Source organism: Diospyros lotus, chromosome 5 (genome assembly GCF_014633365.1).
Source record: "Diospyros lotus cultivar Yz01 chromosome 5, ASM1463336v1, whole genome shotgun sequence".
NCBI classification, from domain to species: domain Eukaryota; kingdom Viridiplantae; phylum Streptophyta; class Magnoliopsida; order Ericales; family Ebenaceae; genus Diospyros; species Diospyros lotus.
In genome coordinates, this window is record NC_068342.1 from 15,849,149 (window position 1) to 15,874,334 (window position 25,186).

Here is a 25,186-nt window from a genome sequence, read left to right on the forward strand (position 1 = left end):
GTGGCAAGAGATGGATCTGTTTTATGAGATCACATGGAAATGCTCTATTGATGGAGAAAAAAAAAATATGATAAGATGGTAGAAAAAGAGAGGGTTTTTGACTTCCTACATGGTCTAAACTCAAACCTAGATGAGGTAAGAGGCAAGCTACTCGGAACAAAGCCTTTTCCATCTATAAGAGAGGTATTTGTTGACGTTAGAAGAGAAGAGAGCAGGAAGAAGGTAATGTTTTCTGATTCAGAGCATTCCAGCAATGAGGTCTATTCACCAGCGGCCCTGAATATTTTTAGAGGAAAAACACCTATTTTAGCTAAGGGAGAGACTCCAAAGGAGAAATAGTGGTGTGACCACTGCAATAGGCCTTACTATACTCGAGAAACTTGCTAGAAGATTCATGGAAGGCCAACAAATTGGAAGCCAAGGAATCAAAGGAGGGGTGGACAAGTTGGAGGGCAATCAACCTATATGGTAGAAGCTAAAAAAGGAAATTCCACAAACTTCACCCTAACAGCAAATCAATTGGAGGCTTTACAATAACTGCTAAGCCAAACAAAGGTTACTAAATCTGAAAGTTCAGACAACCCTAATCCAATGGTGTCCTTGGAAAAGAAAGGTAATGCTACATACTCTTATTTCTCAAAAGTTCCTATAAGTTGTTGGATCATAGACACTGGAGCTTCAAATCATATGACAGGTTCTCTTAATATGTTGTCAAATTATGAACTTTGTGATCAACACATAAATGTTTTATGGCTGATGGTACAATATCATTTGCAAAGGGAAAAGGAATAGCTTGTGTAGCAAGTTTAACTCTTAAATCAATACTATATGTACCAGAGTTAAAGTGTAACCTACTTTCAGTTAGTAAACTAACTAATGAAAAGGGTGGAATGGTGACATTCTTCCAATCCTATTGTGTTTTTCAGGACCCATCCTCAGGAAAGATGATTGGCACTGTTGAGATGGAAGGAGGTCTCTATCAAACACCAAGACTTGATCATTCTACTGCGTTTAGGTCTCTTATTCAATCTTCTTTATCTACTGTTTCAGATTTAGATATAATGTTATGGCATCAGCGTTTAGGACATCCAAGTTTTGATTATCTTAGATTTTTGTATCCTTCTTTCTCTAGCAATAAAATTCAAGATTTCCTTTTGTGAGCATTGCATTCTTGCAAAACAAACCAAGAGTCCTCATCCTAACCATGTCTATACTCCCTCAAAACCTTTTCATTTAGTTCATAATGATATTTGGGGGCCATCTAGAACCCCAAATCTCACTAATACTTGATAGTTCATCACTTTTATAGATGACCATACAAGAATATGTTGGGTATTCTTAATGAAAGACAAATTAGAAGCCTATCTTGTATTCAAAAGGTTTCATCATATGGTGCAAAATGTATTTCAAACATCAATTCATGTATTGAGAACTAATAATGGCCGAGAATATTTTTCTAATGAGTTCAACAAATACTTAATTGAGCATAGTATTATTCACCAAAACTCATGTCCTTACAACCCCCAACACCCCCAACAAAATGGGATAGCTAAAAGAAAGAATCGTCATCTGCTTGAAACGCAAGAGCCCTAATGTTTACTAATTCAATTCCAAATTCTTATTGGGGAGAAGCTATATTGACATCGGTCTATCTTATCAATAGACTTCCCTCAAAAATTCTAAAGTTTAGGACTCCTTTGGATGTTCTTCTTGAAGCCTTCCCTCATCATACTCGAGTCCTAGACTCTCTCACTCCTCTAGTGTTTGGACGTACTGCTTTTGTTCACAAAAATCGAACCACTCAGTCCAAACTAGACCCTAAAGCCATCAAGTGTACTTTTGTGGGCTACACTCAACAAGGATATAAATGTTACAATCCTAGTACCCAAAAGCTCATTGTTTCTTGTGATGTTTCATTCATGGAGAATCAGCCATTCTTTCATGCTCATTCTAAGCAAGAACACCTCACTAAAACAGTAAACCATTGGGATCCTATGACGCCTACTTTAGATTGTTCCACTTCCTTACCTACACCTATCCCTGATAGTGAATCCTCCCAACCTATACCTGAATTTTGTCAAGCTCCAATTCCTCCTACCCAAAACCATCAAGGGGAAGAGAATAAGGAACACCAAAACCAGGAGGATGATCAAGTTCAAAGTAAACCACCATTGATGATATACTCAAGAAGATCTCATAACCCTCAGCAAGTCATATTATCCGAACCAAGGATAAGTCCAGAAAGAACAGCTGAAAGAGATGTTGAGGTTCCTAACAGGGAAGATGAACAAGAAAGGAAGCAAGAGTATGTATGATCTAGATATTCCCATTGCTCTAAGAAAAGGAGTCAAATCATGCACTAAGCATCCCATTTCCAATTTTCAGGGATACTCTAAATTATCTCCTCAGTTCAGGGCATTCACATTCAGTGTTAATGATGTGGTTATTCCTAAGGACATCTATCATGCATTACATGAGGAAAAGTGGAGAAGAGCAATCATGGAAGAGATGCAAGCCCTGGAAAAGAATGATACTTGGGAAATAGAGGGATTGTCGAATGGAAAGAATATAGTAGGGAACAAGTGGGTGTTCACAGTAAAATACAAATCAAATGGAAAAATTGATAGATACAAAGCAAGACTTGTAGCTCAAGGTTTCACTCAAACTCAAGACCTTGACTATGAGGAAACATTTGCACCAGTGGCCAAACTTAATTCTATCCAGGTAATATTGTCATTAGCAGTAAACTTGGATTGGAAACTCCATCAATTAGACATAAAGAATGCCTTCTTGAATGGTGAGCTGGAGGAAGAAACTTACATGAGGATATCCCTTGGTTTTGAAAGAGAAGATACAAGAGGGAAAGTATGCAGGCTAAAAAAATCCTTATATGGCCTTAAGCAATCGCCTAGGGCATGGTTTAAGAGGTTTAGTGATACACTAAACCAGCTTGGATACAAGGAAGGGCAAGATGATCACACCCTCTTTACAAAAACAGATTGTGATGGTAAGAAGACTATCTTGATAGTCTATGCAGACGAAATAATCATCCCTAGAGATAACACTCAAGAGATTGAAAAGCTAAAACATCAACTATGGGAAGCATATGAAGTAAAGGACTTGGGAGAGTTGAGATATTTTTTAGGCTTGGAAGTTGCAAGGAGCAATGAGGGTATTTTCATATCAAAGAAAATACACTCTAAATTTGCTAAAAGAAACAAGCAAGCTCAGGTGTAAGCGTACAAGCACTCCTTTAGAGCCTAATTGGAAGAATAAAGAAGAAAACAATGAAGAGCATCAAGTTGATAGAGGAAGATTTCAAAGACTTGTGGGAAAATAATCTATCTATCACATATCCAGCCAGATATTGCATATGCAGTAAGCATAATCAGTCAATTTATGCACTCTCCAACCAAAAGACATCTTAAAGCTGCCTATCATATCCTAAGGTATCTTAAAGGAACTCCTGAGAAAGAATTAATGTTCAAGAAGAACAAAGAAAAAGGAATAAGAAGCTATGCAGATGCGGATTGGATTGGATCAGTTGAGGATAGCAAATCCACATTAGGGTATTGCACAAAGCTTTGGGGGAATTTAGTCACATGGAGAAGCAAGAAATAGCAAATTGTCTCACGTAGCAATGCAGAAGTTGAATATCGAGCCATTGCATAGTGCATTTGTGAGGTAATTTGGATAGAAAGGTTGATGAAAGATTTGTCTATGCCTATAACCTCACCTAAACTACTTTATAGTGACAGTAAGTCAACTATAAGCATAGTAAATAATCTAGTACAACATGATCGAATGAAGCATATTAGAATTGACAGGCATTTTGTCAAAGAAGAAATCGAGAAAGGAGACATAAGCTTGACTTATGTTCCTACTAAAGATCAAGAAGCAAACATCTTGACCAAGGCAATGCAAAAACAAGGATTTGAAGTGATTAGAGGCAAGCTAGGAATGATGGACATCTATTCACCAGCTTGAGGGGGAGTGTTGGAAACATACGGAAAAGGTTGCATGCAAGTAAGAGGTAACAGCAGGTTAAACTCCTAGATGAAGAAGGAATCCTAGATGAAGAAGGACAAGGATCAAAGTGATTTGCTAAAGATGTTTAAGACCTACCCGATACAAAATTGTAGAATAGATAAGTTAATAGTTGTTGTTATCTATTGCTATAAAGTAGGAGATATTGTAGGAGATTTTTTAGGAGTTTTTGTATACAAGTCCTTCATAAGTTAATCAAACAGTTTTAAGGGTGAAAGAATTATTTTCCCTTAACTATTCTTTCATAGTCAAACTCAATGCTAACGCATGCAATAGTGAAATGCAATCAAAGGGGCACTGAGATAACCTTGCCAATTATTGTTTCCAGGGTATCCTCTGAAGACCTTTTGAAAGAGAAGGCAAAGGATAGCTTTGGGTGATGTAGGACACGACAACATATGAACATCTAGAAGTGGCAAAAACACGCAACCAATGCAAAGTATATGGCTAACAACCTCTCTAGAATTTCTAAAGCACATCTTGACCTAAAAAATCAGTTCCATTATCTCTTTAGTTCCTCATACTCCTCTACCTCTGCTTGGTGATGGTTGTGGAGTGTCACAAAACAGAGCCCGAATCATGGCCGATTTTGCTACGGATTTTAATTGCTATTTACTGGTTTCTCTTTGCTGCTTTTAATTGTAATTTTCCTTTTCCAACTGGTAGTTAGTTAGATAGTACAGTCAAGTGTAAAGGTGGCTAGAATAGGACAAAACAGTTTGTTATAGGAGATATGATTTGCTGTGGTAGCACCCTTGAGCAAACTATATAAGTTAGGGGCTACTCCGGTAAGAGTTATCGAATATTTTCAATCAAGAATCCGATTCATACTCTCTCTCTCTCTCTGTCTCTCTCTCATTCTCTTCTCCAATCTCTCCCACTCTTTTCACGATTCTTCAATCGTCCCTTCTAATTCACATTGAATTAGAAGGATTGTTATTGTCACAACATAACCGTGACATGGAGATTGTGTTGGTGGAGTGGCTAAAGACAGATCAAGAGAGGCGAGAGAGCTTGGAGGGGTGAGGGAGATCGAGAGGCAAAAGAGATCGAGACGTGCAAAGAGCGACTCTACGAGCCTGTGATTGGGCTTATGTTTTGGGTTGGGAGAACTAGAGAAGACTATCAAAGGTGAGAGAGATTGAGAAAGGACGAGATGGTTAGAGATAATAATAAAAAAAAAAACTAATTGTCATCTGTCACTGCGGATTGTCTTCTCTAGTTTAGGGTTTTCCCCATCTCTTATTTGTCTCTTCCTTTCTCAATTTGTCTCACCTCTAATAGTCTTTTAGGTTCTCCTATCTCAAACCATAAGAGCTATTGCAGGCTCACAGCACCACCCCTGCCCTCTACATCTATTAATCTCTCCCACCTCTCCAAGCTCCCTGCCTCTCTCGATCTCCCCGCCTCTCTAAGTCGTCTTGCCTCTCTTGATCTCTTTATAGCCACTCCAATAACACAATCTCTACAACCAAGTAGAGGAGTACGAGGAACTAGAGAGAGAATGAAACCGACTGTGTAGGCCAAGATGTGCTTCAAAACATTCTAGAGAAGTTTTTAGCCAAATGCTTCACATCAATTGTGTGTGTTTGCCTCTTTTAGAGGTTCGTTTGTCACCGCATCCTAAGTCACCCAAAGTTATCCTTCACCTTCTCTTTCAAAAGGTCTTTCAAGGATACCTTGGAAATAGTAATTGATAAGGTTCTCTTGATGCCCCTTCGACTGTATTTCACTATTGTGTGTGTTAGCACTAAGTTCAACTATAATAGAGCTTATGATCTTATTGTGCAAAAAACTAGGCCAAGAAACTACAGTACTTACATTCATCCCTAAAGGAATCATTGGGAAGGATGCACTAATGAATTCATGGAAGATGACTCTTTGTTTATGTCAAACAAATGGGATCCCGATACTCCAACTTATGCAACAAAAGATTTTGGAATATTGTTGATGGCGGGGTATATGCCAAGAATAAGTGTTACTCCACATATGTTGACACTATCATATGAGGGTTCTCTATAAGAAGATGTTAATACATTTCTATGAGATATCAAACTTTATGGAACTAATACTCTTGGAATTATGATGTTTGGAGATCCACAATTTAACATGATATCAGAGCAAGTAAATGTCCTAAGTTCAAACCTCCTTACTAACCAAATATTTAAATTGTTGAATATGTTTGGACCAGTTACACAATGAAGCTTAGACACATATGAGGGGGTGTGTTGAGAGAAAAAATAATAATATAAAAGATAAAGTTAACCATTTATCTAACAACTTAAACTTTTAAATGATATGGTGGTTAACAATTTAAAATAGACAATTAACAGAAAGGTCTAGAGATAAACAAACAAATCTGCATATAGTAGACTTGGAAAACCCCTATGTAAGAGTCGCCATATAAGTCTTGTGGAGAGTGCTGAAGAAGAGAGTATGGATTGCTTGTATTCAAGTTATTAAAGACATGTATCATTAAGCAAAAACATATGTTAGAACTTGTGGAAGAGATACTAAGGTTTTCCTAATTACAATTGGATTACATCAAAGATCTCCATTGAGCTCTTACCTCGTTGATCTTGTTATGGATGAACTCACAAAATGCATCTAAGAAAAAGTGCTTTGATATAGTTATGGATGAACTCACAAAATGCATTAAGAAAAAGTGCTTTGATATATGCCATTTGCAGATTTTTTTTTTTTTTTTATGGATGAGATAAAAGGTGTAAATAATAAACTTGATGGAGAAACGCCTTAGAATCCAAAAGTTTTAAACGAAGTATGTGGAATGTAAGTTCAGTAAAAATATAAGCACGAACGTTATTATTGTAAAACTTGGAGATCGAAGTATCCCCCCACCCCCCATCACCCCCAAAAAAGGATCAATTTTTGATATTTTTGATAAATTGTTCAAAAAGAATGGGAGATTATGGAGAATATTATTCATAGATGTGGAAATCAAGAAGGATCGGAAACTATTAGGCAAGATATTAGTCAAGTTTTGAAATATGGATAATGGGATTAAAAAGCAATTGTGCAGTGTCGGATAAGGATCAGAATTCTTAGAAGAAGATAAGTCTATTTATCTTATCTAGTTGTTAGTTGAATTCTTAAAATTTAGAGTTAGATAGTTTGTATTTTAAATAAGCCTAAGATATGTTGTAAAGTAGATAGACTTCTACCAATAATGGGAGTCTAATATACGATTGTATATATTCTCCCTATGCTGTGAATGAATTATTATTCCATTCCTTTATTCAATTTCTTCATGGTATTAGAGTAGGAATTATTTCTTCCTATTATCAAACCCTAAGCAGGCTATCGTTACAGAGACCAGCCACCACTTACCCACTTCTTTTTCCCCTTTCTTCTACCCAGTAGTTCCAAAATTCATCTACCATGGCCAGGAGTGGTAGTAAGTCCACCCAGATTGTTCCTGTACCAAGCAATAATGTTGTAACCATTGATAACAACAGCATGATCAACATTATGGGACACAAACTCAATGGTCACAATCAATGTTGATGTTCATATGCGGCAAGGGCAAAGATGACTACCTAACTGGGGCTATAGACAAACCAAGAAAAGAGAAATCAGGGTACAAAGTTTGGAAGACAGAAAATAACATGGTGATGTCTTGGCTCATCAACTCAATGACCAACGAAATCGGTGAGAATTTTCTGCTTTATAATTTCGCACAAGAGATTTGGGAGGCTGCTAAGGAAGCTTACTCACATGCTAAAAATACCTCAGAGTTATTTGAAATTAAGAGCATGTTAGATGACCTTAGGCAAGGTGACTCACATGTTACTCATTATTTTAACTCCCTAAACAAATATTGGCTTCAATTGGATAAGTGTGATACTATCCAATGGAAGTGTACAGAGGATGCAGCTACATACAAACATATTGTAAAAAAGAAGAGGTTGTACAAAGTTCTTATAGGTTTAAACAAGAACCTAGATGGAGTGCGTGGAAGAATCCTTGGAACAAAGCCCTTGCCAAACCTTAGAGAGGCTTATGCTGAAGTCCAAAGGGAGGAGAGCTATATGAAAGTCATGCTCAAGTCTACTAGTCCAACCCTAGAACAATCGGCCTTGGTCACCCGCAACAGCCAGCAAACTCAATTTAAACAAAAAAAGAACCGGCCATAGTGTGAGCATTGCTGGAAGATTGGACACACTAAGGACACTTGCTGGGAAATTCATGGAAAGCCTCCTGACTGGAAACCAGCCTATGAAGAAAGGAGTAAAGGGGCACTAGCTTCAACAGAGGAAACTGCAGCAGCCTTAGCACCAAATATGTTCAGTAAAGAACAAATGGAATGGCTCCAAAATATGTTTGGAAAAACCCATTTTTCTCAGCCCTCTAACTTGGCGTCTGGCTCTATAGCCCTTAAAGGTAAATCATCTCATGTTTTAACTGCTAAAAGTGAGCTTTCTACTGCATGGGTTATTGATTCAGGGGCTTCTGACCACATGACTGGAGAGACTAAGTTATTAACTAATGTTCAACCCAGCAAGCAAGATTGGGTGGTAAGAATTGCTGATGGTTCATTGTCAAAGGTGGCTAGAATTGGAACAGTAGTAGTTTCAGAACATTTGACCCTGAATTTTGTTCTCTTTGTGCCAAATTTAGACTGTAACTTAATATCAGTGAACAAGTTATCTACTGATTGTAATTGTGTGGTTAAATTCTCACAAAATTTGTATGAATTTCAGGACCGGAGTTCAAGGAGGACGATTGGCAGTGCTGTAGCATGTCCGGGCCTCTACATCCTCAAAAGGACTTCTCCTTCTAGTAGTAAACTTGTTCAATCCAACAACTGTGCTTCCTTTAAACCATCTATTTATCTGTCTAATGTTTCATTCCAATAATAGTGTTATCATGTTATGGCACTATAGATTAGGTCATCCTAATTTTGTTTACCTTCAAAAATTGTTTCCCTCATTGTTTAAGAATAAAGATCCTCATTTGTTGCAATGTGAAATCTGTCAATTCTCTGAACATATATAGAACACTTATCCTAGCCAAGTCTATACTCCATCTTCTCCTTTCTCCTTGATTCATAGTGATGTGTGGGGGCCTTCTAGGGTTAGAAATATTATTGGAGCTAGTTGGTTCATATCCTTTATTGATGACCATACTCGCTTAACATGGGTATTCCTTATGAAAGAAAAATCTGAAGCTGGTTCTATCTTTCAAACCTTTCAATTCATTCAATGGTGCAAAGACAATTCAACGCCAAAATTCAGATCTTGAGAACAGATAATGGAAAAGAATACTTCAATTCTATTCTTAGTCATTATCTTTCCCAACAAGACATTATACATCAAAGCATATGTGTTGATACGCCCCAACAAAATGGGGTTGCAGAACGGAAGAACCAACACTTATTGGAAGTTGCGAGATCCCTATTGTTCTCTACTAATGTTCCTCCACATTTTTGGGATGAGGCTATTCTAACGGCCACCTATCTAATCAATAGAATTCCCTCACGCATCCTAAAACATCAAACTCTTAATCAACTTCTTCTTACTTCCTTTCCTCACACTCGGATCCTTTCACATCTTCCTCTTAAGAATTTTTGGTTGTTGTGCATTTGTTCATGTACATAATCATCTTAGAAGCAAGCTTGAGCCTCGGTCTCACAAATGCATCTACTTAGGCTACTCTCCTCATCAAAAAGGATATAAATGCTACTCTCCTGAGTTGGAAAATTTCTTTACTTCCATGGATGTCACCTTTATTGAGAATCAACCCTATTATCACAAAACTGATATTCAGGGGGAGAACACTCAAGATACTTCCTTAGAATATCAGTTGTGATTCTATTGACAGCCAACAACTTGAGGAGACCAAGGAACTTGTGTCTAACACCTCTACCAGCTATCTTCCTTCCCCTGCCAAGGAATTTTCTGCCCCTACTCCTGCTTCTACTGTCACAGAACTGCAGGTTTATTCTAGAAGACAGTCCAAACCTAAGGAAAATGAGGCTCAAACACGCCCTGGGACTATTCAAGAGGCTAAATCAAAATCACTGGTAGAAAGAGAAAGAAATACAACTAGTGAGAATACTGGTACTATGTCTATTGATGATGAGAATTTACATTGGCCTATTGCCTTGAGGAAGGGTGTGAGAACATGCACAAAACATCCTATACAAAATTATATCTCATACAAGGGTCTCTCACCAAAATTCAGTATGTTTGTTTCAAATGTGGACAAAATGCAGGTTCCTAATAATATTCAAGAGGCTCTTCAACACCCTAGATGGAAGGAGGCTGTTCTTGAGGAAATCAAGGCTTTGGAAAAGAATGGAACATGGGATATCAATGATTTGCCTCTTGGAAAAAACCCAGTGGGCTGCAAATGGGTTTTTACAATAAAATATAGGGAGGATGGAGAGATTGACAGATTCAAGGCCCGGTTAGTGGCAAAGAGTTTCACCCAAGCTTATGGTATTGACTACCAAGAAACATTTGCTCCTGTAGCAAAGTTAAATACCATAAGAGTTCTATTATCCCTAGCAACAAATTTGGATTGGCCTCTACACCAGTTGATGTGAAAAATGCTTTCTTAAATGGAGATCTAGAAGATGAAGTTTACATGGAGATTCCCCATGGATTTGAGACTAAACTTACAAAGAACAAGGTTTGCAAGCTAAAGAGATCTCTTTATGGGTTTAAACAATCCCTAAGCCTAGTTTGAGAGGTTTACAGGGGCAGTCAAGAAGCATGGATATAATCAATGCCAAGCTGACCATACTTTATTCATCAAACGGTCCTTGAAAGCTAAACTAACTATCTTTATTGTATATGTGGATAATATTATTGTCACAAGAGATGATATTATTGAAATCAAAAGCCTTAAAGAAGTACTTGCAAGGGAATTTGAGATCAAAGACCTAGGAAGTCTAAGATACTTCTTAGGCATGGAAGTTGCAAGGTCCAAAGAGGGAATTTCAGTCACACAAAGGAAGTATATCCTGGATCTCCTTAAGGAAACAGGAATGTTAGGTTGCAAACCAGCAGAGACACCTATGGAATCTACGGCAAAATTGGACATTGGCAAAGAGAGTAATCCAATTGACAAATGAAGGTATCAAAGGTTAGTGGGAAAGCTTATATACCTATAACATACAAGGCCGGATATAGGGTTTTCTGTGAGTATTGTAAATCAATTCATGAATGATCCCGAGGAAGAGCACTTGAAAGCAGTTTATCGCATCCTAAGGTACTTAAAATCAACTCCAGGCAAGGGATTAATGTTAAAAAAAAAATAGCAAATTGAGGGGTCAAAGTCTATACAAATGCTAATTGGGCAGGTTCAATTTTAGATAGAATGTCAACTTCAGGGTATTGTTCATTCGTATGGAGAAATCTAGTGATTTGGCACAGCAAGAAGCAATCGGTTGTATCTAGAAGCAGTGTAGAGGCCGAATTTAGAGCTATGGCTCATGGATTTTGTGAAGGAATATGGCTGAAAAGATTACTTCAAGAGCTGCAAATAAACATAACAAAACCAGTACTGGTATTGTGTGACAACCAATCGGCTATCAGCATTGCTAAAAATCCGGTTCATCATGACCAGACTAAACATGTGGAGATTGATAGACACTTTATTAAGGAAAAACTGGAAGGAGTATTCAAGCTAATCTATACCCCTACTAGTAACCAAGTGGCCGATGTACTCACTAAAGCTCTATCTAGAAGAATATTTGATGAATTGAGTTACAAGCTTGGCTTGAATAACATCTTCAACCCAGCTTGAGGGGGAGTGTGGAAATCAAGAAGGATTGGAAGTTGTTAGGCGAGATATTAGTCAGGTTTTGAAATATGGATAATGGGATTAAAAGCAGTTGTGCAGTGTCGGATAAGGATCAGAATTCTTAAAAGAAGATAAGTCTATTTATCTTATCTAGTAATAAGTTGAATTCCTAAAATTTAGAGCTAGATAGTTTGTATTTTAAATAAGCCTAAGATATGTTGTAAAGTAGATAGACTTCTACCAATGATGGGAGTCTAATATACGGTTGTATATATTCTCCCTATGCTGTGAATGAATTATTATTCCATTCCTTTATTCAATTTCTTCAATAGAACAAAGGCATAATGGTTAAAAGTAGAGAAGTGTGTCTAGCATTTTACGATTGTAAAATCCCTTTACAACTAAAAAGGAAGTCTTGTTGGATAACTATACAACTATCTTTCTTATATAACTTAGAATGTTGAGTGTTGAGAGTAAAAATGATAATAAAATAGATAAAATTAATTGTTTATCTAACATCTTGAGCTTTTAGATGAGATGGCAGTTAGTAATTCAACATAGTATCAAAGTAGGCAAAGATCTTAAGTTCAAACCTCATCGCTAACCCAATATTTAAATAGTACACATGTTTAAAGTTAAACTAGTTATGCAATGAAATCTACCACATATGAGCGGGCATGTTGAGAGTAAAAATGATAATAAAAAATAAATAAAGTTAACCCTCTATCTAACAATTTAAGCTTTTGGATGAAATGGTGGTTAAAAATTCAACATTTAGTAGGTAAGTACCAACATGTGCAAACTATGAGCATAGCTAAGATGAGAATATTATAATAGAAGAGCAATCATATAATAAAAGACAAAATAAAAAACAAGATCATTCATAGTAAAGTTGGGGAGACGTCTATTGAAGATAAGATGCAAGAGCCATAATTAAGATGGTTTGGATATAGAGAAGAAAACCAATAGAAGCACATCTGTGAAGAATGGATGAAATAAAGGAAACTTGTAGCAGGCAGTGAGAGAGAGAGAAGGCTGGGTAAAAAAATCCTTAGACATGACATTGTATAAATTGGCCTTATAAAGGTATGGCTATGAATAGAAATTGATAGAGGTCTAGAAGTCATGTAATTGATCCCACCTAGCAGAATTAGGGCTTGCGATTGTCGATCGCTCTAAGATGATTCAATGCTAACACCAGATAGACAGACAGATACACACACCATGGAGAGAGAGTTTAAAGAAATCCACTTTCCTCTAATAATTACAAGCTAGTAGTGCAATATATTCCATGTATCCATCCATCTACAAATGGACAAACAATACTAACCAAAAAAAAAGCCAGAAAGAAAAAAATTAAAAAAAAAAAAAAGTGCATACCCTATTAGCAGATGTAAGAAACGATATAGAGGACAATCTATGATTCTGACCTGTAACTTAAGCTTCAGGTCAAGCACAAGTTGGAAGAGGTTCTTATAGCCATTCCAATTATATTGTTGTGGAACATGTCTCTCTACTATCCCCCACCAGCAGTCAACCATAACACCATCAACATTAACTGATTTTAATGTCTTCAGCTGATTATGCAGATTATCTGGATCAACCAGTTCACAGTCCATATTAATGACGCCAAGCTGCCCCCACCAAAAGTAAATGCTAGGGATTAGGAACAAAGTTTTACCAATTTCATAATCAGGATTGACAAAGAGGTAAAAGCCAAAAGGTTTAACACAGAAAATAATTGTTCAGTTGATGAATAAATTTGAAAAAAAAAAAAAAGTTCTAATAAGATATTGCATTGCCAGCCACATCTTATAAAACTAAAAGAAGGATGAAGAGCAATAACTAAGAATGAACATAATCCATGCCAAAAACAAGAGAAATTGAGCAACTCACTGGCAGCATGACGTATACAGGCACATATGCAGTGCCAGAAAAATCTCGCTCCTGCGACTTTGGGGGCTTGTTTGCAACCTACAAAGCGTAATGAGTTCCAACGCTCCAGTTTAGATCATCTTAAAGTGACTTATTCAACATGTGATTTGAACACAAGTATTATAAAAGATCCAGAGAATTATCTTAGGATAATGAATGCATAGACAGAAAACTATAAGAGAAAGCTTCCATGGTAATGTAATATGAAAAGGTGTGGTGCAGATAGGAAGGATTTCTTCCATAATTTCACAAAATTAGTTCCTGTTTTCATTAATGCATTTTCGACGCTAAGTGATGGAAGAATATGATTTCATGACTTGTTTATTTCCCTGTTAAGCCAAGGGCATGGAACATGTCACAAGCAGTAGACATGCTAAAATGCAGGCTCACTAGGCTGCACTGCAGAAGAGGATAATGGATAAGGTAGAAGCTCACTTGTTCAGGTCCCCACCCCCTCAGGGTGTCCATCCATCATGGCAACTGTACTAGGAGTGCCTATGAAGAATGTCCAGAAGCCTGGCCCAGAGACACAGGCACTGCCAGGTTGCTTCAGCCTGCCATGGAAACCATATAGCAACTCCAAAAGGTCAATATGGCACATCAGCAAGTACCTATAGCAGATGCCATGGAGCCTTCGCATGGCAACGTGGAGTGACATACCTACACTTAACCACACATCATTCTAGGCCACTTGCTATCGTTCCTCTACCATAACTCCTCACCCTGTTCTATATTGCCTGATTTACAAATGTCAAGATCTCATAATAAATAGAAGCTCACATCAGATCCCATGCACAAGATGGTGAGTAAAATCATTTCCTAGACCTCCTTCATAGGCTAATCTACTAGATGTTTGAAATATAAGTGTGGAAGAGATATTGTGTCGACATATTTGCTAGACAGTACATTTGTGTAATCTCTTATGTTTGTTATTAGTTGATTGTACTGTTAGTCTGTGCTTGCAGATGTAGAGGATCAAATTTATTTTAAATGCTGTTGTATACAATGTAGGAGAGGCGGTTAAGGCTAGTATATAAACTAGCCTCTTGGTTGTATTTTATTTTGAGATTGATTTCATTCAATTAAAATCTTCAGCGAGTTTTCTTTCATTTCTCGCCTTTCTTCCTTCTGTTTCATGGTATTAGAGCCACGACTAGCGTCCATGGCTTCTCGAGATTCAACCTCATCTTCTTCTTCCTTGTCCTCTACCTCTTTGTCCGATTTTTCTTCCGTTGCTAAGACCTTTAGTTTCTATCACGACCTGAACCGGGCAAACCTTCCTTCTTTCTATTCGGTAAGAATGGGGAGATGTTCTCTAAGGGACTAAGTAATGAGCTGAGGGAGAAATGAAGTAGATAGAGAGAAGTAAGAGAGAATTGAGAGAGAGATTGTGAGAGAGATAATTGATCTGATGTTCTTTTTCATAAAATCCCAGGGAATGGGTAGTAGATGATTTATACAACCAGCCAAGGAAGATTCCTTACAGCTAGGTTGTTGTAACCGCCTCTGCCAGCTCATTCCACTTGCACGTGAATTCCCTTGGGCTAACAATCCTCTAACAAGCTAGAGAATCACAGTAGTATTGAAATTACAGAAATAACACCATAGTAAAAACAGAATGCAAGAAATCAAAATTATATTCCCAAGGTCAGATTCGTAGCGTGACAGTTTCATTCCTACAAAACTAGATTCGAGCAACTACTTGTATTGGAAGGCATAGATCCTAGCCACAATTAGGCCTTTTGATCTATTGCCGTTTATCAACAAAACAGATGTTCCATCAAAATATATTACTTTTGAAAATGACAAGTCAAGTGTCAATCCAGAATTCCTCAATTGGATCAAATCTGATCAGCTCTTGCTAGGGCGGTTGTTTTTGACAATAGACAAGGAGGCTCTTGGTCAGATAATACATTGTGAGTCTATAGCAGAGGTATGGACTACTCTTAAAAGTCTTTATTCTCGACAAACAATTACAATGCCTTCTCAATTAAAGCAGCAACTTAGATATATTAAGAAACATGATATGTCGGTAAATGATTATATCTTGAAGATCAAAACTATAAGTCGTGCTTTAGCAGCAATTGGAGAATCTTTAAATGATAAGGATCTGTTAATGGTCATTTTGCACAGATTAGATGAGGATTATGAGATTGTTGTCAGCCTAATTACATATCAAATAGATAATATAAACCTAGAGAAGGTGCAATACCTACTTTTGATGCATGAACAATGGTTGGCTACGAAAAATGTGTCTAATATGTCCTTTGTTCATAACTTTGATACTGTTGCTATGAATGTCAATTATGCCTCGCAAGTAGCTAAAGGTAGCATTGGCAACATTGGTCGGGGAGGTTTTCCTCGTAGGAGTGGTTTTAATTCCCGAGGGAATGGTTTTAGAGGAAGTAGAGGCAAAGGTCGATCTTATGGTAGACGAACTTATTGCCAACTGTATGGGAAACCTGGACATCTTGCTGATAGATGCTTCCATAGGTTTGACAGAAACTTTCAAAGGAATTCTTTTGGTATAGGTGGAAATGATTCTCAATCTTAGGCTTTGATGGCTTTTCATGAGGCTAATGGAGCTTTCTTGACAGACTTACGGTTTGCACCAAGGACTCATTATGGTCTTTCCACCCAACCTTTGGACAATCAATCGCAACCTTCTTCTTCTTCATCTTATCATCCTGGTGATAGCTCCTAGTGTGTAGACTCTAGTGCTACAAACCAAATCACCTCCAGCCTGAATAACCACTCTCTTCATACTCCCTACGGTGGTAGTGATAAAGTGGCAGTAGGCAATGGTAAGATGCTTCCTATTGCTAATGTTGGTCTCAATAAAATGCTTACACAAACTGATCCTACCTCTGTGATTTCTTTACCTTAAGTCCTTCATGTTCCTAATATGACAAAGAACTTGATTAGTGTTTCTCAACTAGCTAATGATCACCATGTCGTTGATGAATTTCACTCTAATTTTTGCTTGATTAAGGACAAGAATTCAAGCAAGGTGCTACTCCGAGGAACTCTTAGGAATGGCCTCTATCAGCTGGCTCCAACATTTGTCCATGCTACATCACCAGCTGTTTTTGTCCCTTCTATTGGTGTTTCTTCACCAAAGTTTACTAAGTCTTTTGTGTCTAGTTTGAACAATTGTAATAGACAGAGTCTGCCTTCTTCTAATAAACCTAACATGCAATTAGCTTGTATTGATAGGATCTATCAATAGTGGCATGCTAGGTTGGGGCATCCTTCATTTCGTGTGTTGCAACATATTCCAAATAAAATCAATATTCCTTGTTCTTCTACTCATCTGTCATTTTGTGATTCTTGTAAGTTGGGTAAGATGCATCAACTTCCTTTTGCAAATTATAAAATCACAGCTAAACCTCCCTTGGAATTAGTATATTTGGATTTGTCGGGGCCTTCCCCTATTCTTTCTGTTGAGGGTTATAGATATTGCATTATGTTTGTGGATGCTTATACTAGATATACATGGTTGTATCCAATGAAACTCAAATCCGAAGCCCTATCCATTTTTCAGACCTTTCATAAGTTTGCTGAATTATAATATCAATTCAAACTTAAGGCCCTTCAAACTGACAATGGTAGAGAATTTAAGGCCCTTTTACCCTATTTACATACTTTTGACATTCAACCTCGTTTTATCAGTCCCTATACACACCAACAAAATGGTGTTGATGAAAGAAAACATCGACATATAGCTGAAATGGGTCTCTCTTTTAGCCCATGCTAATATGCCCTTAAAGTTCTGGGTAGAGGCTTTTCAAATAGTTGTCTACACTATCAATTTGTCTACACTATCAATTTGCTACCAGCCTCACCACTTAAATTCCTTACTCCTTTTAAGAAACTTTATAACAAATAGCCAAACTATATGTAGTTGCAGCCATTTGGTTGTGTTTGTTTTCCCTACCTCAGACCCTACAACAAGCACAAGTTCAATTTTCATTCAACCAAATGTGTGTTTCTTGGTTACAGCCATATACAAGCCGGATACAAGTGTATGCATCCTTCAGGTAGAATCTATGTGTTAAGGCATGTTCTTTTTAACCCTGAGAAGTTTCCGTTTCCTCATTTATTTTCTAACTCTCATACTCCACAGTCAATGTCTAGCATGGATTTGCCCACTACTATTTTGAATTCGTTTTCTTCTTTTTCAGCTAAATCTAGTCATTCACCTCCAGTAGCACCACCTGATTCCTTAGTTTCTCCTACCACCAGTTCTAATCATGTTGTCCATGAGACGCCTTTATCTTCTTCCTCTTCTATTCTTGTTGCACAAGTTCTTACGCCTAAACCTACTTCAACTAAGGCTGCCCCAACACTTTCTATACATCCCATGTTTACCAGAGCCAAAACACAACAACTTTCCCTCATTTCTCCTCATGCCTTAGTGAGCTCTCTAGAACCCAATTATGTTCAAGAAGCTCTCTTAGACTCAAATTGGATTAAAGCCATGGAGGAGGAATATTCAGCTTTAAAGAGGAACAAAACTTGGGACCTTGTTCCCTTTTCTTCAAACATGAATCTTATCGATTATAAGTGAGTGTACTGAGTTAAATATAAGTCTGATGGTTCTATTCTAAAATACAAGGCTCGTCTAGTTGCAAAGAGATTTCTCCAAACACCAAGAATAGACTTGCTAAGACTTTTAGTCCAGTTATCAAAGCTCCTACAATTCAAGTGTTGTTTTCTTTTGTTGTCACTTTTAGCTGAGATATCCAACAAGTTGATGTGAATAATGCATTTCTAAATGGAGATCTTAATGAGGCAGTGTTTATTTCGCAGCCTGAGGGATTTGTTGATCAGTCTTTTCCTTCTCATGTGCATCATTTAAGGAAATCTCTCTATGGCCTCAAGCAAGCTCCAAGAGCATGGTACACTAAGTTAAGGTTAGCCTTATAGGATTGGGGGTTTGTGAGAGAAGTTTCAGATGCATTTTTATTCATTAAAAGAACCCCTGAATTTGTGTTGTTTGTGCTGGTGTATGTTGATGATATTTTGATCACTAGGTCAAATTATGCCGCTTTACATGGTTGTATTCATGAGTTAGATACTCATTTTGCTCTAAAGACTCTTGGTTCAGTAAACTATTTTCTAGGGTTTGAAGGTTATCAGGATTCTACAGGGTTTTATTTGACTCAGTCCAAATACACCCTAGATTTGCTTAAAAATGCTGCAATGTATGATTGCAAGTCTTGTGCTATCCCTATGAGTGTAGCCACATCTTTAACTGATGAAAGAGATTTGTTTTCTAATCCCTCTCTTTATCGAACCATAGTGGGTTCTCTTCAGTATCTAACATACACCGGACCTAATGTAGCATTTGTGGTAAACAAATTGAGTCAATTTTTGGCTTCTCCTAAACATTGGCTGGCTTGTAAGAGATTATTGAGGTATCTTAAAGGAACCATTGGCTTAGGTATGGTCTTTACTCGGTCCTCTTCTAATCTGCCCCTACATGTGTATATTGATGCTGACCATGCAGGTTGCAAGGTCACAAGACGATCCACTAGTGGCCTATGTATTTTTCTTGGAAATAATCTACTTGTTTGGAGCTCTAAGAAACAAACGGTTGTTGCAAGATCTGTTGGTGAAACTGAATATCATGTTGTAGCACAAGGGGTGGCAGAAATTTTGTGGTTGAAATCACTCTTTTTTGAGCTTGGGTTTTGATGTACTAATACTCCTATTCTTTGGTGTGATGATTTGGCAGCCAAGTGTATAGCTAAAAATCCTGTTTTTCAATCAAGAACTAAGCACGTAGAAATTGATGTGCACTTTGTGAGAGAAAAGGTTGAAGGTGGTGATGTTGAGATTCGATATGTTCCTTCATTGCATCAAGTTGCTGACGTATTCACTAAAGGGTTGCCTAAAGATAGATTCTTGTTCTTATGTGAAAACTCGGTCTTAAAGTACCCCCTACACATCAGCAATCAGCAGCTATAGAGATTAAGAGATTACCTTGGGGAAGTCCAGATTGAGGGTCATGTGGAAGAGATTGTGTCGACAACATAGTTGCTAGACAGTACATTTGTGTAATCTCTTATGTTTGTTATTAGTTGATTGTACTGTTAGTTTGTGCTTGTACATGTAGAGGATCAAATTTATTTTAAATGCTGCTGTATACAATGTAGGAGAGGCGGTTAAGGCTGGTATATAAACTAGCCTCTCGGTTGTATTTTATTTTGAGGTTGATTTCATTCAATTAAAATCTTCTGTGAGTTTTCTTTCATTTCTCACCTTTCTTCCTTCTGTTTCAATAAGGGGTCCCAGAATGTTATATGTGACTGCTAGACCACTTAATCAGAAAATGAACTCAAAAGTATTCAACAAAATTGTGTGATCATTTCACAAAATGTGATAACTATCAATTTTTAGGACTTCATAGCAAAAATAATCTTGGTCTGACCGTCACTGGGTTGTCTAAAGCATCAGTATATACGAAGAAAATTTTACATCAAAATTCAAATCAGATGGTGGATAGCTAGAATGGTAGATGGTGAAAACAGACGGCCACTTACGACAGTTGCAGAAACAAGGCACAGATTCATTCAAGCAACCACTACAGTATGATGTTATCATATTGTTTTGTGTTGTGTTGTGTTTTATGTCTCGGATGAATACAATGGATATATATATATATATATATATTCTATAACTAACCTAAATAGGTAATAAACAAGTATAGAAAGATTATAAACGATATACAAAAGGATATGCCAGTTACAAAAAAATATTCTCAGAAATATTCTAAGAATCCTAGTTGCCAACAATTATCACCAAATGAAAGCCAAAAACAAGATTAGGAGGAAAATGGAGTGGAAACAAAGGGGAATTCTGCTATCACCTGCTTGTGATCAGAAGTCTCCGTTGAATCACCGGCGAGAGGACCGTCCTCGGTACTCCCCCCTCTTTCCCTGACCAATGCCCTAGCAGTCGGCTTAACAAAAACACCCCCGAACAGATGCGAACAGTGTTCCGCCGAGCCTCGGCGACCGAAATTGGCGCTCCGAGGAGCCGAAACAGGCGGCCTCGCCGCCGTATGAGACGGCGAACTGAGAGACGTCGCGCTCCGGGACAGCTGAACAGATGAAATCGCCATCTGAACTCTCTCTCTCTCTCTCTCTCTCTCTCTCTCTCTCTCTTCAAACTCCACGACTAAGGATTCATAGGTCCAGCCCCACGGGCATAGCCCAGCACTCACGAGTTGCTCCCAACAGCCTTGGACTGTAGATTACTATATAGACAGGTATAGATCCCGTGTTCGAATCTCGATCTTCGATTCTGTGATTTAACCCCATATAAAAATCTTGAGGCTGAACTACGATCAAGGTGAGCGATTTCACTTTTGCTCCCAAAGGATTCATAGGTCGACACTCGCCTGTGTATGCACACATATACATGTATACATATATATATCCTGACCAATCCTCGATGGATGGAATTGGAGGTTTGATTTATGGATCCAATATTTAATTTAAAATATTGAGTTGAGGCAAACTGAAGTCACTCCTCCTCGGCTTCAATTTTTTTCTATTAATTAAACTAAATTTTTTAATCTCCTAACTATGTTTAATTTATATTAAAAAAATGTTAATATGATAATTTAAATATAATTATTATATAAAACTCACTCATTTAATTATTTTAGAATTAACCCCTACTATTATATTAAAATTATCACATCAATATTATTTAATATAAATTAAATAAAATTATTTAAAATATCAAAAACTCATAAAAAAAAAAAAACCCTTAGAACGTAAGATAATACAATAAATCTTAACAAAAGTCCACCCACCCCGGGCAGCCTGCAGGAATTAAATATTTGAACTTGGGACTGGACCAAAGAACTTGTTGAAATAATAATTGATTGATTGATTATACAAGTGTTCAAAGAACTTGTTGAAATAATAATTGATTGATTATAGTCATTAATCATATAAAATGTCACTTAGACTAAATCACCTTGTTATTAATCAGGTGTCCAAAAATATTAATTGATTAAGAATATTTATTTAAAAATTACTCAACTATCATTGATTCTTGTAATTGATATTAATTAAATAAGACTTGATATTAATCGAGTAATTATTTCTTTAATCAACTAATCACTGATATTAATTGATTAATCCTCACAACATTTCAAAATAATATCTGTTACTTTGCATTAAATGCAACTGATTTCTCAAATCCAAACAATCAAAATTATATTAAATGCTATATGAATAATATCCGCTACATTGCATTAAATGCAACTGATTTCTCAAATTCAAACAATCAAAATTATATTAAATGCTATATGAATGATCTTGCATTAAATAAGCTTGTAATTGATTTGTTGCATTGATTTCTAACCGTTGGCATAGAAAAAATAATAATATTTTTTTCGAATAATGTTAAATATACATCATTTTTGTACATCTTAGGTTATATAAATGAGTATTGTGACTAAAATATCCCTCATCTCTATGCACCTCACGCGTCTCTATGCATCTCATGAGGAACTTTTATCATTAATACATCTTTATGTAGTCTAAAGTGTGCCAATAGCATTTTTTATTTTTTTCAAGTTCAAAAGTCTTAACAAAGTATCCTGCATAAAACTATATATATATATATATATATATAACTAACTCCCAGACCAAAAAGCAATAGACAGAAAAAAAAAGTCTGAGCTACACACTTACATTTCTCAATTGAAAAATAACTGAAGTCAAGACAGGCTTGGATCAAAATATTCGGCTGTATTTTTTTGCGTTTTTTATTTTTAATTTTTAATTTATTTTTAATTTTTTATTTTGATAGTCTATTTTTAAAAAATAAAAAGTGTTCTTTTTTTTTATTTTAAAAAATTATCTCTTAAAACAGAAAATTAGAAAACACGTTTATATTAGAATTTTGAAAAAAAAAATATTTTATGATATTTTATTCAATAAATTTAATTATTAAATAATAAAATTAACTCTTTTTAATAAAATTTTACTATTAAAATAAAATAATGAATTTAATTAATAAATTACTAACATTGAATGATAATTTATATTAAATATTATTATACATAATATGTGTAATATATTTAATAATATACTATATGTTATCATATATTTTTAATTATAATATAGATATACTACATTTTTTAAATTTTAAATAAATATACAATTTTATTTTTAAAATTTAAGAATATTTTTTTCTTTTTTCCCTTATTTTCTTGTTTAAAGCCAAAATATAGAAAATGGATTGTGTTTTTCATGTTTTGGATTTAGAGATTGTTTTGGCTAAAAACAACCAAAATAACATTTTGTTATTTTGGATTTTCTTTATAATTTTTTTTATTTTCAAAAATATATTTTTAAAAATGACAAAATAAACGTATTTTTATTATTTTAAAAAATTAAAAACTAAAAATAAATTGAAAACAACAAAGAGAATTGCGGCCTTCAATTCTCATCCCTTGATTTATTTTATTTAAAAAGATTTTTGTACTTAATCACATCTTTTATACCTTTTGAAATTTTATGTGAGAAGCCTCTTGTACACTTCATTTAATGTTGCTTAAACTTATTCCGATTGTTTACTAAAACCTCAACTTATCTTAATTTGTAAGGGTTTGTATTTCAACTTAAAATAAAAAAACTCAATGTAAGAGTTATTACTTAATTCTTAAAAAATTACGTATAAAGGTTATATCTAATCCTCTTAAAAAACTATCGTATAGTAAATTATTCAAATCCTTAACAGTGTGTTAAGATAATAAACATAAACAGTTGAGACTGAATCACTTTAAAATTTAGTGTCTTGCATTCTTTATTTCAACTTTTAACATGTTGTTTGTATGATTTATTTATATAATTTTTTTAAAATGAGCTGAATTCACCCCATCTTTAAGGTAACTTATTTATTTAATCTATTTTCTTATGCATGCATATATATTTATATCTCATTCTTGTTCTCTCACTTACAAATATCTATATGTTTGACTAATTACTTTGGTCAATTATACTATTTCTTAACTCTTATGAATTTTTTAAACTAGCATTGACTCTTTAAATAAAATTTTAAAATTTACTATTTTTTTATCTTTAATAAATATCTAATTACTAATCGAATTTAACCTGCACCCAAATTTTACAACTTTTACTTAAAAAAAATTAAAAAAAATAATTTATCACGAAAATTACTTTCCCAAGCTATTTAACTATCAAACTTTGAATAATCACATTGATACTTTAAAATTTTTAAATAATGATCGATCAAACCCATTTAAGGTTTTTTCCCAAAAATTAATTTTCAAAAATTTTACAAAATTTGATAATTACACTAGCACCTAAATTTTCAAATAAGTCGTTAGACAATTCATTTAATATATATTTTTTAAAAAAATGATACTGTAAAGTGCTAAAAGATTTTGGTAATCTCATGGTATCAAATTTTTTAATTTTTTTATCAATTAAATTTATTTTAATGATTTTCTCGTAATTTAATGCCTGGAAAAAATTCGTAAAATTTTGGAACGTTACAGTAACACTCTATCAGAAGAATTTGTATTCTCAAAATGCGTTTTTTGTTAATCATTACTTTAACATTTTTTCTTAATAATAACAAATTAAATTAATTTAAATAAAGCTAAGGTTGGCAATCGGGTGTGTAATATCTCATATTTTCATGAAGTTGCCACGTAATTTAGACAAGCTTAAAACATCGAAAAATTTGTTTGATAGTAAAATAAATCGTCAAATCGATGACAGAGAATGCCTCAAAATTACTTAGATGTCTAAAGATAAGCATATGACATTGACAAGCATCTCGAGATGGGATTTATGACGCCGAAAAAAATCAAATCCAAAATAATTTTCGATACAACTAAGTTATAGCCTGAAAGACCGAATGATGATAAAGGATTTCCGGGAGATCTATAGAACCCTAAAAAGGCTCTAATTTTTTAATTAAAAAACTCTTATGTCGTTCGGGATGAAACAAAAGGGTTTACGATCGAAACATATATTCGGACCTAAGTGCAAATTATTAATTTTGGCTAAGAGTGGTCAAAACGATGATTTTTCTAAATTTTCGGGGATGAAATTAAGGTTTTAGAACTTATAGGACTTAATGAAATTATTGAATAACTCAAGGGTTTCAAGAAGAAGGCCAAAATGCAAAAGAAATTTGCAATGGGGCAACAGTTTAAAATCCCAAAACTGTTGCAGCAAACATGGTCGTGGACCTGCCACTGCACATGGGCCAAATTCGGCGATGAGATAGCTGGATCTTTCCAGGGTATGGCCGAGCATGGGCCTAGGAAGTGTGCGGGCAAAGTTATGCCGTTGATTGGTCGAAAAGAGACCAGTTTCACCTATAAATAGGCCGGAGGTTTCAAAGAATTGAGGCATCAAATTCCTCACATTTA

General features: G+C 35.5%; 1 protein-coding gene across 1 annotated transcript in view; it reads right to left on the reverse strand.

The window, feature by feature from the left end:
- The window catches only part of LOC127801942 (beta-amylase 2, chloroplastic-like), a 32,324-nt gene extending 11,149 nt beyond the window's left edge, over positions 1-21,175 (reverse strand). Inside the window, exons 1-3 of the mRNA XM_052337487.1 lie at positions 20,627-21,175; positions 13,714-13,791; positions 13,248-13,451 (exon numbers count right to left, since the gene is read on the reverse strand). Of these exons, the coding sequence (XP_052193447.1) occupies positions 13,248-13,451; positions 13,714-13,791; positions 20,627-20,881 (537 nt within the window). The 5' untranslated portion in view covers positions 20,882-21,175. The remainder of the gene's footprint in view (positions 1-13,247; positions 13,452-13,713; positions 13,792-20,626) is intronic.
- Between the last annotated feature and the right edge of the window lie 4,011 nt (positions 21,176-25,186).